This window comes from Pseudopipra pipra, chromosome W, assembly GCF_036250125.1.
Source record: "Pseudopipra pipra isolate bDixPip1 chromosome W, bDixPip1.hap1, whole genome shotgun sequence".
Classification (NCBI taxonomy): domain Eukaryota; kingdom Metazoa; phylum Chordata; class Aves; order Passeriformes; family Pipridae; genus Pseudopipra; species Pseudopipra pipra.
Genome location: NC_087580.1, coordinates 29,094,851 through 29,112,006, shown reverse-complemented (window position 1 = coordinate 29,112,006; position 17,156 = coordinate 29,094,851). Strand labels below are relative to the sequence as shown.

Here is a 17,156-nt window from a genome sequence, read left to right as displayed (position 1 = left end):
CCCCAGGGCCCCGCCCGCCGCCGCCGCTCCCCGGGGCCCTCCCCGCTTCCTGCCGGGATCGGACACCGCCGGCGGCCCCGGCCCTGCCGGGCTCCATCAGCCTGAGCAATTGCTGCCAAGGAGGGGCCGGGGGCTTCCTCTTGGCCTTCGTCTCCCTGGCGCTGGGGCTCGGCTTCTACCTGCGCCAGGAGGTGAGGGGGGTCCCAGGGGGTCGTGTGTCCCCCCAGAGCGTCTGTGCCCCCCCGGGGACCCCCCACCCCGGTGTCACCCCCTTTTCTCTCCCCACAGAGCTCCTGAGCCGGCGGCGGCCGCAGCCCCTCCCCGGGGCCTCGGGCCCAGCCTGGACCCCTCCTGTCCCTGTGAGGATTTTGGGGGGGTCGTGTGTCCCCCCCTCCCCTGCTGCCACTCCTGATCCCAGGAAAGCTTCCCAGTTCTCCCCAGTCCCGGTTATTGCGGGGCAGTGGGGAAGGGGCTTGGGGGAATCCCAAGGGGTGGAGCCGAGTTTGGGGGGGGCAGAACAGGCCCCGGGATGGATCGGGAATGGGGACCCCCCTGTGTTCCCCCCTGTCAGCCCACTCTGGGGGGGCTCTGGGAGGGAACTAACCCCTCAATAAGGCACCCAGCACACTTAGAAAGGCGCTGGGAACCCCCTAAACCTCCACACAGGCTCTGCAGGACTGCCTAAACATACTCAGAGCCCACCCAGAACCCCACCCAACCCCTTCTCTGGGGGGACTTCTCTGGGCACTGGAGGTGCTGGGAGCCCCCCCGCTGCGGGCGAGGAGCTCTCAGGTGAGCGGGGGGTGGGAAGGGGGCGGTCAGTGGGAAAAGGGGGGTCAGAGGGGACAGAAGGGGTGGTGGGACCCCAAACTGAGTGGGAGGGGAGTGGGACCCCCCAAAAGTGGAGGGAGGAGGGGCACTGAGGATGCCCTCTGGAGCCCTGTCAGAGCCCTGACACTTCTGGGGTGACTCCAGGAACAGCCTTCACTGGCCCAGGGACATTCATCTCCCCAGCCTCACGCACATCCCCTGCAAATGGCCCTGTCTCCTCCATCCCCCTCCTCTGCCTTTCTGGCCTGGCCCTTTCATTCCACACCAGCAAAGCAGCCTGGGCACCATCTCACCTGGGCACTCAGAGGGCTTCTGTGAGCAGCAGTGGCAGATTTCTCTGGAAGGTGCATTTGTCCCCTGTCCCATGGCACAGGGCACAGCTCAGAGGATGAATATACTCCCAGGCACACACATCCTGGAGAGCTTTTTGAAGACAAAAATAGGGAGAGGAAGAACAAAAGAGGCCAAATTAGAGAGATGAAAGGTGCCCAAAAATCAGGAGCTTCCTCTGAGCCAGGTTTCCATTACTGAATCACTGATGGGATATTTACTTTGATAAGTAGCTGCACAAAACTATTCATGTAGACAATGAAACAATCAGCTTAATAGAATATATAGAAGGTGTTGTCAATGGAAACAAATGGAGAAAAATTGTTGAGATTAAAAAAAAAAAAAAATCAAAGGTCTGGCAATGCTGGCCAGGAAGCCTTCAGCAATTATCAAGAGTTCTGTTCTGCAGAGGTTTCAAGTGTCTCCTAAATTCCACACTCGTGGCTTCAGGCCATGACTTGCCAGAGCAGTCCCAGAGCTGGCCACTGCCCTGAGATGCCCTGGGGCAGCTCCAGTGCCCAAGTGGGACAAGTGGCCCAGGGTGTGTGGGAGCCCTTTGGAGCAGGAGCTGGTGGGCAGGAAGGGCCCATCTGGGGAGGGTCAGGGAATCCCCCCCTGCAGCCCTGCTGCCCAGGCTGAGGAGGGTCCTCTCCAGCCCACAGCCCATCGTGTGCCCTTGGGGGCTGCGCTGCCGGGGCTGTTCCCGGGCACTGACTGGGGAATCTCCCGGGGTGCCCCGCGCCAGGCGGGGGCGGGGCGGAGGGCGGGCAGGGGGCGTGGCCGCGCGCTGATTGGCTGCGGCGGGGGTGTCTCCATCCGCAGCGCGCGAAGGGCGCCATCTTTGGCGCGTGGGGGATTCGGGGGCGGCGGCCCCGGGAAAAGCTGCGCTTGGGTGTGTGAGCTGGGGGGGTCTGCGGGGGGAGCGGGGTCTGGGGATCCCCTCGGGGGCTGCGGGGAGCGCGGCTGGGGGTGGAAAGGCTGGAGGGCTCGGGAGGGCTTAGCAGAGGAGTTCAGGGGCTCCCGAGGAGATTTTGTCCTGTCCCTGAGCGGGTTCGGTGTCCTGAGGGGCCCCGGGGGGGGGGGAGATTGACGGTCCCTGAAGGAGTTTGGGAGTCCCTGAGGGAGTTTTGGTTTCTGAGGAGATTGGGGTGTCAGGTGGGCTTGGGGGATGTCTGAGGGGGTTTGGGGGTCCTGGGTGGGTTTTGCAGGGACGTTTGCAGCAGTTTTTGTGGTCTCTAGGGGGTTCCAGATGGCTTTGAGTCTCCCTTAGAGTGACTGGGGGGATCCCTGAATGGGCTTGGGGGGTCCCAGGTGTGTTTTGCGGGTTTAGGGGGTTTAGGGGGTTTAGGAGGTCCGAGGAGTGGTGAGGTCTCTTATGGGAGTTGGGGAGTCTTTGAGGAGGTTTCGATAGGTCCTGGGGTGGATTTCTGAAGGGATTTCGCGGGGTTTGAGGGGATGTTGTGAAGTCCCCTAAAGCCCAGCAGTGGGTTTAGGGGGTCCCCCATCCCCCAGGGGAGGGGTCCTAGGGGTGCTCCCCAAAATCTGTGGGAGATATACTACATTCTGGTAAGGGGATCCCAGTGCCCCCAGTATATCCCAATAACCTCCCAGTGACCCTCAGTATGGCCCAGTAACCCTCCAGTGCCCACCCAATGTATCCCAGTGAGCACCCAGTTACCCCCAGTATGGCCCAGTAACCTCCCAGTGTCCCCCCATGTGTCCTGGTATCCCCCAGTAACTCCCCAGTTCTCTGCCAGTGACCCCCAGTGTGCCCCAGTTCCCCCTCAGTCCCTCCCACTGCCCTCTGTGTCTCTCAGTAACCCCCCAGTCTTCCCAGTGCCCCCTGGTTCCCCCCAGTGTGTCCCAGTATCCCCCAGTAAACACCCAGTGCCCCCCAAAGCCCCTAGACTGTCCCCAGTGTGTCCCCGAGTTCCCTTGGCCTTTCTGTGAGCATGTGGGGGGGGCATTTTTGTGGTCAGAGGGTCCAGGGGGGAATCCTGGGGTGAGATGGAGGGTTGGGGACATCAGGGATGGGGTTTGGGGACAGTGGGGTGGGGTAAGAGGACAGTGGAATTAGGGGGAATTATGGCCATGGAGAGGCCCTGGGGACATTGGAGACAACAGGGGGGTCTCAGGGTGTAAAGGGTGGATTTAGAGACACCAAGAAGGTCTTGGGAACACCAGGGGGGTATCAGGACTCACCTGCTCATGGTGCTGCCCCTCCTCTTTCCCCCTAGACATCATTAACCCCCCCCCCCCAATGTCTCCCAACTCCCATTTTCCTTTTAATTCTCTCCCCCTACAGATTCCTTTGCCTTCCCAAGATGCTTTTTAACTCCCCTAAATGCACCCAAAGCACCCCAAACCCCCCCAAATTCTTATCCAACCTCCCCCCCAAATCTCCCCCAGCCCCCCCCTCAAATCCCTTCCAACCTCCCCCACAAAGAGGGATCACCCAGCACCCTGGGACAGGAACACAGTGGGCTGTACTGGGGACACTGGGCTGTACTGAGAGGGCACTGGGGGGGCTCAGGTGTCCCAGGACAACGTGGCCCACTCCAGGAGAGATGTGGGGAGCAGTGAGGAGGTACTGGTCTGTCCTGGTCTGTCCTGGTCTGTCCTGGTTTGTGCCCCCAATCCCCAAAGCCCCTCCCCAGCTCCCCCAGGACCCTCCTGCACCCCAAAGCCCCCCAGGCCCCTGACTTGGTCCTGCTGCCCCTTGAGCATCTGCAGCTCCTGCAGAACCAGGCATTTCATCAGCAAATGTGCAGGTGACACCAAGCTGGGGGTGTGTTGATGTGCTGGAAGGCAGGAGGGCTCTGCAGAGGGATCTGTCTGAGGAAGAGTGTGTCAGCAGGAGCAGGGAAGTGATTGTTGGGCTGGACTGAGCGCTGGTGAGGCCACCCCTGGAGTGCTGTGTCCAGCTCTGGGCCCCTGAGTTGAGGAAGGCCCTGGAGGGGCTGGAGCAGGAGCAGAGAAGAGCAGCGAGGCTGGGGAAGGGAGTGGAGCACAAGTGGTGTGAGGAGAGGCTGAGGGAGCTGGGGGTGTTGAGGCTGGAGAAGAGGAGGCTCAGGGGAGACCTCCTGACTCTCTGCAAGTCCCTACCAAGAGGTTGGAGCCAGGTGGGGGTGGGGCTGTTCTGGCAGGAAGCAGCAGTAGGACAAGAGGGCTGGGTCTTGAGCTGTGCCAGGGGAGGTTTAGGTTGGATATTAGGAAGGAATTTTTTGCTGAGAGAGTGATCAGGCCTTGGAATGGGCTGGGCAGGGAGGGGTTGGAGTCAGCGTCCCTGGAGGTGTTGAAGGTGAGAGTGGATGTGGCCTCAGTGCCATGGTCTGGGAAGCACGACGGGGTTGGATCAAGGGTTGGACTTGATGATCTTGGAGGTCTTTTCCAACCCAGCTGATTCTGTGATTCTCTGACTCCCATTCCTATGGCAGCACATGCTTGAGGCTCTATCCCCAGGGTGATAGAGATGTCTGTCCATATCTATCTCCAAGGTTAGTCTGTAAATGTGTGGTGTTAGAAAAGCAGGCTGAGTTCTGGGCTGGTTTTAGAAAGAGGAAGAAGCCCAGAGGCCAGTGCAAGCAGGCAGCCCTGAGCTTGGACATGATGTCCCCTCCCTGCAGGTTCCTGTCCTTGAGCCCAGGCCCTGAGGTGAGGCTGAGAAGTGGCGCGGAGGTGAGCCCAGAGCTGTCCCTGAGGTGAGGCTGAGAATAAGTGCAAGGCAGAGGTGCTGCTTAGGAAGGAGAGCCCCGTGGTGGGGAAGAAGCTGTGAGTGCCCATCCCCGAGAAGGTGCTGTGTCCATCCCCTGTGTGCCAGGTGAGCTGGGGCTTTGCTGCAGAGCTGTGGGCACTGATTTGAGCGTCTCCAAGTGCTGAGATGGTGGGCACCCAGGAACACAAACTGTGCCTGGCCACGGAGCCTGCAAGGAGGAGCAGAGACAGCCGTGGCAGTGTGGGGGGCCAGGTTGTCCCTGTGCCTTCCCCTGCAGGCCCTGACTGTCCCTGCTGGGCCCCTGTCCATCCCCATCAGGTCCCTGCCCGTCCCCCCCAGGCTGAGCTCCCCCCAGGAAGTGCCGTGGAGCTGAAGCTGCTGCCATCCCCCCCCTGCAGCCGCTGCCCCAGGCAAGGGAGCAGCAAAGGCAGGGCCAGGAGCAGAGGCAGCAGCAGGGGAGCCCTGGGGGGGCCGGGAAGCTCTTGTGTGGGTCAGGAAAGAGGCGCTGGGCACGAGGCCGGGGCTGTGCTGAGCAGGCCCAGCCCTCACATCCCCCCAGCCAACGCCGGCTGCCCGGGGGGCTTGGGAGGGACCCCCAGCCCGTGTGCCCCACACTGAGCTGGCAGAGAGAGAGCCAAGGGACAGGGCCACGGGCAGGGCCACGGGTGAGGGACAGGCAGGGCCATTGCAGGGCCACGGTGAGGGCACAGCCTGTGGCAGCAGAGCTGCCCAGGGCCGGGGGCAGCCGGGGGTGTTGGTACCAGCCAGTGCTGGGGCCAAGCAGAGCACAAGGCCTCTTGCAGACCCCTGGAGCAGCCTCCCACTTGCCAGCCCTGCCCTGGTGGGGTGACACTGTCCCTTCCTGCAGGACACTCCCCCAAAAATCTCTGGCAGGGCCTTTTGTGTCTATTCCTGGTTGGTGATTCCTGCTGGGGACCTGAGGGCCCCTCTGAAATCCCATCCATGGGGCACAGTCTCCTCTCCAGAGCTTTACTCACTGCAGACTTTGCAGGGAAATCTGTGCTGGCAGCTGCATCCTGAGCCCCAGGGCAGTTTGTATCCCTGAGTGCTGATCCATCCAAGGGATCCAACAGGTCCTCTGCCATTCCATCCGTGCACCAGGAGTCACCCTGCTGCCCTTAGGTCCCTGCAGAGGAACAAGTGCCATCTCTGTGTTTGGAAGAAGCCAGATGCTGCCTCTGGGCCATCAGAAGTGGTGCTGAAGCCTCTTTCAGCCCAGCCCCAGGTGCAGTTTTCTCATCCCCTCACCGAGTGCCCGCTCCCCCAGCCGGCACTGACCAACCAGGGCGTTTGGCACACGTGGTTTGGTGGTTTGAAGAAACAGCCCTGGGCTGGCAGGGGGCCAGAGAACCTCGAGGAACAGCCCTGGCGAGGTGCCTGCACTGGCAGAAGGCCAGAGGATCACTACTCCACAGAACCGGCTGGAGCTCTGGGTGAACCTGAGCTGAAGGGCCTGTGACCTGTGGATGAGTCCAGGATGGAGCAGAGACCCCCCTGCAGCCCGGGAGGTGCCCACGCTGGAGCAGGGGATGCCCAAAGGAGGCTAAGAGCCTGTGGGAAGCCCCTGCAGAGCCGAGGGAGCAAAGCCCTGGTTTCCCAGGCTGCCCCCACACCCCAGTTTGTTTTTGAGAGAGTTTTTTTGGTCTAATCTTTATATTTTGGAGTATTTTTTTAGCTGAATCTCAACTTTTTGCAGTTTGGGTAGGTGAGGGTCTTCTTATTTCTGAGGAGTTTTTGTCTGAATTGCGATGGTTTGGGTTTTTCTGGGCTGAATCTTGGTGTTTTGGAGGTTTTTATGATCACAGGATGCCCGGTGAGTTCTAGAGATGGACTTTGGAAGGAGGAACCCCCAAGCCAACACACTCAGCCCTTCTTTCCTCCCTCATCAGGATTTGTCCTTCCCAAAGCTTGGGCGGATGGAGGAGGAGGCTGCGAGGAAGAGGAAGATGCCTTGTGCCCCCCAGGCAGGTGAGGAGGAAGTCAGTGTCCCTTTGGGCGGGTGTTGTGCTGGCTCTGTCAGCCGAGCATGGCCCCGGCTGCAGGACAACCCCGCTGGCGCCGCCGTCCTGCCGGGGCCGGAGTTGGGGGGATGTCCTTGGCCTTCCCTGTGGGCCGGAGGCAAATCCCCTCCCTGTCCTTCTTGCTTCCTGCCCCAGGCCCCGAGCTGAGGACGGAGAGCCCGGAGGACAAATCCCCCCGTGAGACCCTGGTGGGAGAGGCCGTTTTGAAGGGCTCCCCGGCGCAGGAAGGCAGCGGGGAGGAAAAGGGCCGGAGATCCCCCCGCAGGAGGGGCTCCAAAGCCATCCCAGGGTGCTCTGAGAAAGAAGGACCCAGCCTGTGCCGGGAAGGCAGCTGGAGCTTGAGGGGGAGTTCTGAGCTGGTGGTCCCTGATCAGCCTCCCAGCAGGGAGAAGCCCTTCAGGTGCTTGGAATGTGAGAAGAGCTTCAGCTGGAGCTCCCACCTGATCCGACACCAGCACATCCACACTGGGGAACGGCCCTACACGTGTGGGGAATGTGGGAAGAGCTTCAGGTGTAGTTCCCACCTCCTCACCCACCAGCACATCCACACTGGGGAACGGCCCTACACGTGTTGGGAATGTGGGAAGAACTTCAGCCAGAGCTCCACCCTTCGCACCCACAAGCGCATCCACACTGGGGAATGGCCCTACAAGTGCTTGGAATGTGGGAAGAGGTTTCAGACCAGCTCACATCTCCTCATGCACCAGCGGACTCACACAGATGAGAGGTCCTTCCGCTGCACCGACTGCGGGAAGGGCTTCAACCGGAACTCCACCCTCGTCACCCACCGGCGCATCCACAGTGGGGAGAGGCCCTACAAGTGTGGGGAGTGTGGGAAGAGCTTCACCCAGAGCTCTACCTTGACCAGACACCAACGGACCCACCAGTAAGAGAAGCCCTACCAGTGCTCCGGCTGTGGGAAGAGCTTCAACCACTGCTTCACTGCTTCCACCCCGAATGAACCCCCTGATGTTGAGGCAACCCCTGGAGTCCAGTGACTGTCAGTCCATCTCTTTCAACCACAAAGGGCCAGTCCCCTTTTCCAGGGGCAGCTTCTTCCAACAGAACCCTTCTTGGGGTGTGTGTGGAGATTCCTGCCTTGGCTGGGGACCCCCCAAGGTCACTGCTGGAGTCTGAGAGCAGAGATCTCCCCACGAGTGTTGGTCTGGGGGAGTTCCATCTATCTCTAATTAAGAATTATTGCTTTTGTGGCAGCTTGAGTAGAATTGCTTCAACAATTACTTTAGTGTAGAGCCCTGTCCTATCTTATCCTGTACTCCTGGTAGTTTTAGTGTGTATTTTGTGCAGTAAATAATTGTGATGAAGATCTTTTGTCTGATCATTTGTAACCCTTAATAATTCATTTGTATCAATAGATCTGACTTACCATCATTAAAACCTGGGAAACAAAAGTGGTTCAGTCACACCTCTGTAATTCCCTTAAACTTAAAAGTGTTGGCATGATCGAAGGCTGAGATTGGATCCAGCAGCCCCCAGCACCCCACAGTCAGTTGGGAGCTCAGGGGGGCCACCCCCCTTTTGCCAACCCCCCTGTACCCAAAGACCCCCATGGGACCATCAGACTGGTCAAACCACCCCCCCTTTTCCACCCTTCTCCCTATTTCTTCCACTTTTTCATTGTCCCCTCAATCCCCATTTATCCCCCCCAAACGGTTTAGGGGTCCGATCCCCCACATTTTGCCCCTTCTCCTGTGGATGCTGAAGGAGAAAATGAGGCTGCACACACAGAGTTCCATTTCAGGACTTGTCCCCCCATCTTTCCGGTGTCCCCCTTTCATTGGGGTTCCTTTGGAAACAGCACCTGGGCTTTGTCTTTTAGTCCACTGGAATTCCCAGCATGGCCCCAAAGCAGTGCCCTGATCCCACACATTCCCCTCCCCTCATGTGCTGGCTGTGTTCAGCCACCAGAGAAAAACACAGGCTGCCATGCAGAGCGTTCCAAGTGGTTTCCACTTTGGCAAACAGCACTCTCTGGATGGAAAACACCAGTCAAGGCCAAAACACTCCTTGTGTATCCTGATTAACTGAGAGTTGCAGCTCCTGCCTTAACTTGTTCCCATAAAAATTCTCAGGGTTCCTTTGCTTCCAGGAGGCCCCACATGTCCCAATGGCCCCTGGATTCAATGAGCTTCCCCAGGCTCCAAAGGTTCCTTTAGTTCCACGAGGCCCTGCAGTCCCCAAATGCCCTTTGGATTCTCGGAGATTTCCCACTGTCCCAGGGTCCCTTGTGCTTCAGAAGGAGCTGCAGTGGGATAGTGACCCCTTGGTTCTGTGAGCTCTGCAGTGTTCCAGGAATCCTTGGGTTCCAGGAGAGCCTGCAGTTTCACAAGGAGCACTTGAATGCAGGAGGTTCTGCAGGGTCCCAATGGCCCCTGGATTCTGGGAGGTTCAGAAATATCTCAGGGCTGAGAAAACTGGGATTGTTCAGGCTGGAGAAGAGAAGGCTTTGTGCTGACCTGATTGTGGCCTTCCAGTGCCTGAAGGGAGCCAACCAGAAAGATGGAGAGAGACTTTGGACAAGGGCCTGGAGTGACAGGACAAGGGGCAGTGGCTTCACATGGATCGAGGGAAGGGTTGGAGGAGATAGTAGGAAGGAATTCTTTCTTATGAGAGTATTGAGATGATCTTGAAGGCCCATCCCAAGCCAAAGCATTCCATGATTGTGGGACTGGTGGGTGAGGTGGTGGTCGGAGCCGTCTGGGGCACAGGGACCCAAAATGAGGGAGTTTTCCATTGTGGGGGAAGGAAGGAGGGGGCAGCAGAACTGACCCCTTGGACACCTGGCAGGCAGGCTTTGGCTGGAAGCTGCTGACTGGGAGCTGAGTGAAGCCCCCACAATGCAGGAGGAAATGGTCAGTGACCTGCTCTGCCAGTGAGATCCCCCCAAGTGCCTGGGCCCACATGGGATGCAGCCAAGAGTCCTGAGGGAGCTGGAGAAAGAGCTGGCCAAGCCACTCTCACTCATTCCCCAGCAGTGCTGCACAACTGCACAAGTCCCAGCTGACTGGCAACTAGCAAATGGGATGCCCATGCACAGGAAGGGCCAAAGGGAGGATCTGGGAAACTCCTGGCCTGTCCCATTGACCTCAGGACCAGGGAAGTCCATGCAGCAGATCCTCCTCAGTGCCATCCCATGGCACGGGCAGGACAACCAGGGGATCAGGCCCAGCCAGTGTGGGGTTGGGAAAGGCAGGTCCTGCCTGACCAACCTCATCTCCTTCTCTGACAAAGGACCCGCTCAGCAGCTGAGGGAAAGGCTGGGGATGTGTCTCTGTGGAATTCCAGAAAGCCTTTGGCACCATCTCCCCCAGCATCTCCTGCACAAACTGGCTGCTCATGGCTTGCCTGGGGAACTGTTTGCTGGATGACAAAGTGTCTGATGGCCCAGGGAGTGGTGGGGAATGGAAGGAAATCCAGATGGGGCCAATCACTAGTGGGGTTCCCAAGGGCTCAGGGTTGGGGCTGCTCCTGTTTAACATCGTTCTGGGTGATCTGGGCCAGGGGATCGAGTGCCCCCTCAGGAAAGTCGTGGACAACACCATGTTGGGTGTGAGTGTGGATGTGCTGGAGGGCAGGAAGGCTCTGCAGAGGGATCTGGACAGGCTGGATCAAGAAGGCCAAGTGTCAGGGCCTGCCCTTGGGTCCCAACAACCCCCTGGAACGCTCCAGGCTGGGGGCAGAGGGGCTGGAGAGCTGCTCAGCAGGAAGGGACTTGGGGGTGCTGCTTGACAGGGGCTGGATATGAGGCAGAGTGTGCCCAGGGGGGCAAGAAGGCCAAGGGCATTGTGGCCTTTGTGGAGAAGAGTGTGGCCAGCAGGAGCAGAGAACTGATTGCCCCTCTGTGCTGGGCACTGGGGAGGCCCCACCTGGAGTGCTGTGTCCAGTTCTGGTCCCTCAGTGCCAAAAGGCCCTTGAGGGGCTGGAGCGTGTCCAGAGAAGGGAACGGAGCTGGGGAAGGCTCTGGAAAACATGTCTGCTGAGGGACGGCTGAGGGAACTGGGCTGGTTGAGTCTGGAGAAGGGGAGGCTCAGGAGGGACCTCATTGCTCTCTGCAATGACCTGAAAGGAGGTTTTAGTGGGTATGGGGCTTGGTCTCTTCTGCCAAGGTTTTAGTGAAAGGTTGTGAGGGAACGGCCTTAAATTGCTTTGGGCAAGGTTCATATTAGTTATGAAAAAATCCTTTTTCCACTGAGAGACTTTTGAGGCATTGGAACAAGTAGCCCGGGGAGGTGGTGGATTCTCTGGAAGTGTTCAGGTGGCATCTGGATCTGGGACATTGGTATGGGGTTGTATTAGGGAGGGGTTCGAACATGCTGAAGTTTGAAAACCAAGACACCGTTGCAAGCTCAAAAAACAATGTTTATTACCAAGAGGTGGCCAACAAAATGAACAAACCCAAAAGGAAGGAACGAGGAGAGGAATAAGCCCCCAGCACGATCTCCCCAGTTACCCAGCTGTTGCCTATAAAGTTATCTTACCAACCTAGCATACCTCTAATTACCCAGAGCAGAAGCGGCATCCTCAGAGAGTCAGTAAGTTAACAAGCTGGTAAGCGCCAAAAGGCAACGTTGTCCTTGAAGTAAACTAGCTCTCGCCAAGGAAGCACTATCTGCTTTTTAAACAATTAATTGAGAGACCACAACCTCCCCAGGTGTGGCCAGCACCGCCCCACCAGAGGCCCTCAGTCCCACCCCCCAGTTATGTCAGTGCATCTCTTCTGCGCACGTGTGAGAACTTCGGAAATCCACACAGGCATGCGCAGAGTGTTTTGGGGGTCTATCTTAATTGAGTCTGGGGTCGAGCCTTCCTCACTTCATCATCACTTTCTCCTCCAAATGCCCTTGACGGAAAAGTAACCAATCATAGAACACCAATTTAAACAGTTTACACAAAAAGCTCTCAAGGACAACTTTCCCGCTTATCCGTGCTTGTTTTCCCATAACTTGGCAGGGAAAGAGCAAAGCTTTCACAGGTGGCAGGGCCAAACACAGACCAAAAGTATCAGCATAAATTCCCCCTGGAACACATGAGGAAAAAGGAATTTCACTCCATGGAAAATGCTGTGCTGGAACACGTCACCCAGAAAGAGTCTGGATGAGCCCAAGGCTTTGTGTGTGCAGGAAGAGCCAGGGAGGACGCAGAGATGTCAGTGCAGGAAGGTGCCAGCCAGGTGGGGCAGCCGGGGGGATGACGACAGCCTGCAGGGAAAGGGGCAGGGCATGGACACCGTAGGACAGCCTGGGCTGGAGAGGAGACAGGGAGGGGGAGAAGCTGAAAGGCCCTGACAGAGCCACCTTCTGCAGGCCTTTGGCCAGGGCTGCTGTCTGTGCCCCTGATGCCAGGAGGAGGGGAGTGGCCCTTGCAGCCCTGGGGCCTCCTGGCCTCCTTGTCCCTGCTCAGCAGCCTGGCAGGTGCCACCCCATGGTCCTGCCCTTGGCATTGCACATCCCACATCCCAGTGCCCCAGGAAGAGCCCTGAGGAATGAGGCAGGGACAGCATCTGCCTTCCCAGGGGCTGAGGGTCAGGGCTTGGCCTGGTGGATTAAGGAAACTAGTCTAGTTTTCCTCAGCATCAGAGCCACCTTTCCCTTGCTTGTCCATCCTTGTCATCACTGTCTGCACTTTTCTGCTCTAACTGGAACCTGGGGACACGTTCTCAGTTGTGTCCCTCAAAGAGACTCATTAGCACTACAGGAAACTTTAGTGTTTCCATCTCACTTTGACTTCTTGAAAAGTTGTTTGAACTTCCTCTCAGGGACTGAGTCTCATGTAAACAACATCAAACCCCCCTGAGGGTCATGAAATGCCTGGGGCTGTTGCTGTGCTGCTGAGCTGGGCTGGGCTCCTGGCACACAGGGAGCTCCTGGCAAGCAAGAAGAGCTTCAAAGAGACAGCTCTGCTGGTGAGCAGCTCCTCTGCACAGCCCAGCAGGGCTGAGGGCACTGCCAGGGCAGCTCAGGGACACCAGCAGGGCACAGACACAGCTTCAAGGGGCTCAGCACTGGCAGGAGGGCTGAGAGCTCCCTGCAGGAGGAATCTTGGCAGGGCTGCACACAGTGAGTCTGTGACTGCAGGGCAGTACAGGGGCAGCTCCTGGAGGCATCTCCTAAAGCTGGCCCAGCCCCAGCTGATGGGATGGGTGAGCAGGGGCTGTTTTGGGTCACTTTGGAAGAGCTGTGAAGCCAGGGGTGCAGCCAGGGGTGCCCAGGGCTGTGGGGCAGAGCAGGGTCCTGCAGCCCAGGGTGCTGTGCTGGGCAGGGACTCTGCTGCCTGCCAGGGGCAGCTCTCAGCCGGCCCGGGGAGCTGCTGCCAGGGCTGGGGCAGAAGGGCTGTGGGCAAGGACAGTGACTTGGATGGCTGAGTCCTTGGCAGCACATGGCCAGAGCTCCAGCTCCTCACAGCACCCTCAGAGAGCACAAACCAGGGAAAAGAAATGCCTTGACTTGGAGGGGATTTCCCTGAAAACTGCACTGGCTTTGTTAAAAGGGGGCTGTCTTAATTGTTCCCTGTGCTTTCCTTTTCCGAACAGACCTGTCCTAAGGAACAGCAAATGCCCAACAGCAGCTCCATGCCACAGTTCCTCCTCCTGGCATTTGCAGACAGGCGGGAGCTGCAGCTCCTGCACTTCTGGCTCTTCCTGGCCATCTCCCTGGCTGCCCTCCTGGCCAACGGCCTCATCCTCAGCGCAGTAGCCTGTGACCACCACCTGCACACCCCCAGGTACTTCTTCCTGCTCAACCTCTCCCTCACAGACCTGGGCTGCATCTGCACCACTGTCCCCAAAGCCATGCACAATTCCCTCTGGGACACCACAACCATCTCCTACATGGGATGTGCTGCACAGCTCTTTTTCTTTGCCTTTTTCATCTCAGCAGAGTATTACCTTCTCACCATCATGTGCTACGACCGCTACGTTGCCATCTGCAAACCCCTGCACTACGGGACCCTCCTGGGCAGCAGAGCTTGTGCCCACATGGCAGCAGCTGCCTGGGCCACTGGCTTTCTCATTGCTCTGCTGCACACAGCCAATACATTTTCCCTGCCCCTGTGCCAGGGCAATGCCCTGGGCCAGTTCTTCTGTGAAATCCCTGCCATCCTCAAGCTCTCCTGCTCACACTCAGGCTACCTCAGGGAACGTGGGCTCACTGTGGTTATTGCCTGTTTAATGTTTAGTTGTTTTGTTTTCATTGTGTTCTCCTATGTGCAGATCTTCAGGGCTGTGCTGAGGATCCCCTCTCAGCAGGGACGGCACAAAGCCTTTTCCACGTGCCTCCCTCACCTGGTTGTGGTCTCCCTGTTTGTCAGCACATTATTCATTGCCTTCCTGAAGCCTCCCTCCATCTCCTCCCCATCCCTGGATCTGGCCCTGTCAGTTCTGTACTCGGTGGTTCCTCCAGCATTGAACCCCTTCATCTACAGCCTGAGGAACCAGGAGCTCAAGGATGCCTTGAGGAAACTGATAACTGGCTGTTTTTCGGAAGCAATAAACTCTCCTTCTTCTGCATGTTATGTACCTCATTAAAGGCCAATCCTGTTATGGACTTCATTAAAGTCCCACCATACCTTCTCTATTTTTTACTTCTGATAGGAGTGTTATTTTTGTGAGAATTTGTTCACATCAAAAAATCTTTATATCTATAATTATATCTATAAAGATATATATAAATATCTTTTTATATATAAACACCATTTTCAATTCAGTTTTTGCCTTTCTAGCCTGGCCCGGAAGGTGTACAGATTGGGAATTGTACTCACTGTGTGCTTCAACCAAATAAAGAACTCTGCATTGACTTGTTTGCCTGACATCTTTCCTCTCTGACTTCTCTGCAGCTGCAGGGTCAGTGCCTCTGTGCAGAACTGGGCCAGAAAAGAGTCCCAGCAGAGCAGCACTGCCAGGGAGCAGCAGCCCTTCTCCTGCCTGGCCTCCTCTCCCTTCCCTTCCACACTGTCCTGCAGAGCCCTGTGTTGTTGGAGGCCTCAGTGCTCTGGCAGTCAGTCCCAGTCCTGCTGCAGGACTGTCCAGGGACTGCAGGCAGGGACAGCCACGGGCACTGCTGGCACAGAGCTGACCTCTGCAGCAGCACTGCCATCCTGCAGGGGCATCTCCTCAGGCCAGGGCCTCAAAGCTTCCATCTGCTTTCCACTTTGCTCTCCAGGATGTGCCCAACACAACGCCCTGCAGAGGAAAACAGCAGTGACCAGCACAAGGGTGGCAGTGCTCAGGGTGGGGGCACCCAGCAGTGCCCTGGTACAGCCAGCGCCGCTCCCAGCACTGGCCTCTCACCCCAGGCCATTGGGCTTGTTCTTCCCTCCAAGGAGGGACATCAAATGACCAGCTCAGGAGTCCATGTTTGCACTGCATGCACAAGACATGCCCCTGTGTCACGGCTTGGGGCTGGGGGGGTGGAAGGCTTAGACAGAGTTGATGGCAGAAGCCGTCTCATTGAGCTACGAGGTGCAGAAAGGACCCCCTTGCTTTCTAAATTCCTTCTCAGAGAGGAGCCTGGGGGTGGCTGGATCCAATCTCAGGCTCAGATTTTGGTTTTAATTGAAGGAATTATAGAGGTGTGATTCAATTACTTTGTCCTGCAAGTTTTAGTGATGGCAAATCAGAAATATTTTTTTAAAATGAATTATTTATTATGTCAAATGAACAGAAAATTTACCAGACAAGTGAACAGACAAAAGACCTCAATCAGAATTATTTACTGCCCAGTATAAAAGCCAAAAAACTCCTAGCAGTATAGTGTAAGATAGGATATTGTAATCTATCAAAGTCATTCTATTAAAGCAGTTGGATCAAAGCCAGCAAAAAGAAACAATCCTGAAGCAGAGATTGAGGTAACTCACCCCACAGCGATAGGGAGTAGTTCTATCTCTTTCACTTAACCCTTGGGCAGTGACCATGAAGAGCTGTCCCTGTTTCATGGCACAAGCTCCACACACTTCAAGGAAGTCTGTGGAAGAATCTGCCCCATGACAGTTGGACGGGGTTTTTATAGTTATCAAGGGTTTGACTGCCAGACATATTTGCAGGCCAGGGAGCAGCCTGTCTGTCAAATCCTGCTTCAAAAAGCAGGATCTGTGTTTGAAATTTCATGAAACATTTTGGGTTTAGCATAATTCAGCATTAAAAACAGCGTCTTGACACCAGCAGTAACTCATCACAGAGAGTGTGCATTGTTTGCAATCTCTGACCATTGTTTAGGTATTTTCAGAGCATCCTGCCAGAAACGGTCCCTTGATTCCACGAGGTACCAAATACTGTCAGGGTTCCTTTAGTCCCATGGGGGCCTGCAGTGTCACAAAGGCTCCTTGATTCCACGATGTTCCAAAACATCCCTGGGTTCCCTTGGCTCCAAGAGGCTCCCCCGTGTCCCACCAGCCCCTGGACTCCAGGAGGCCCTGCAGTGTCCCAATGGCCACTCGGTTCCATGAGCCACAGCGGCTGCCGCCGGTGTCTGTGCCCTACCTGAATCCTAACCCAAAGAGAAGAGTTTGGATACAATTCCCAAATAGTTTGCAAACTCCAGTCATTGCTGACACCAGGATGGAAATTCAGCAGATCACTAAAGCCAGTCCCCTTGGGAGCCCACAACCAGCAGGGCTGAGGGAGGCCCTGGCAGCTCCCCAGCACCTCCCTCTCAGTGGGACACCTCTGGCAGCCTCTCCCAGCTCGGGAACCCTCCAGTTTCCAACACTCCAAAGACCCTCGCTGGTGCCCAGGACAATTCTGATCCCCCTCAACAAACACTCCTCCAGTAGTGACCCTTGTCTGTTGGGAAACACAAAGGGATTTGGGGGAGTCTTTTTCTGACCACAAGGACACTTTTGGAGAGGGACCTTTGCACACCCAGCTCTTGATGTGTCCACACATCTCTGCCTGGGTGTGGGTGTGAATTGACTGTGGTGGGAATGTTGTTATTGGGAATCTATAATTCAGTCAGTGTTAAAATTGTAGCAAATGCTATTGAACCACTTGAGAGCTGCTCAACTGGTCAATAATTAAATGCCAGTAATCTCTTTTGCCCCCTTATATTTGTGTCAAAATCCGTTGCGTCCTGACCCTCTTACATCCCAAGGCTCTGTGTAAATCATTCCCTTTCATCAAAAAATATATTTTTGGTGACTTCCACTTTAAAATCTTCCGCCTTAGCTAAACTACAAAACAACTCTAATTAGTTGTTTATGTCTTGAAGACTTGAAGACAATTAAAG

At 56.5% G+C, this 17,156-nt stretch overlaps 1 protein-coding gene across 1 annotated transcript; it reads left to right on the top strand.

The window, feature by feature from the left end:
- Positions 1-6,789: 6,789 nt before the first annotated feature.
- Positions 6,790-7,823, top strand: LOC135405528 (zinc finger protein 391-like). The gene is made up of 2 exons (XM_064640239.1): positions 6,790-6,865; positions 7,054-7,823. The coding sequence occupies exons 1-2, from the start codon at positions 6,814-6,816 to the stop codon at positions 7,806-7,808; spliced, it is 807 nt and encodes a 268-aa protein (XP_064496309.1). The 5' UTR covers positions 6,790-6,813; the 3' UTR covers positions 7,809-7,823.
- Positions 7,824-17,156: the final 9,333 nt, after the last annotated feature.

Bases quoted from the DNA above. Each gene is read 5' to 3' on its own strand.
- LOC135405528 (XM_064640239.1), top strand. From the start codon at position 6,814: ATGGAGGAGGAGGCTGCGAGGAAGAGGAAGATGCCTTGTGCCCCCCAG. The intron at 6,866-7,053 runs GTGAGGAGGAAG...TTCCTGCCCCAG, and splicing joins GCCTTGTGCCCCCCAGGCAG to GCCCCGAGCTGAGGACGGAG.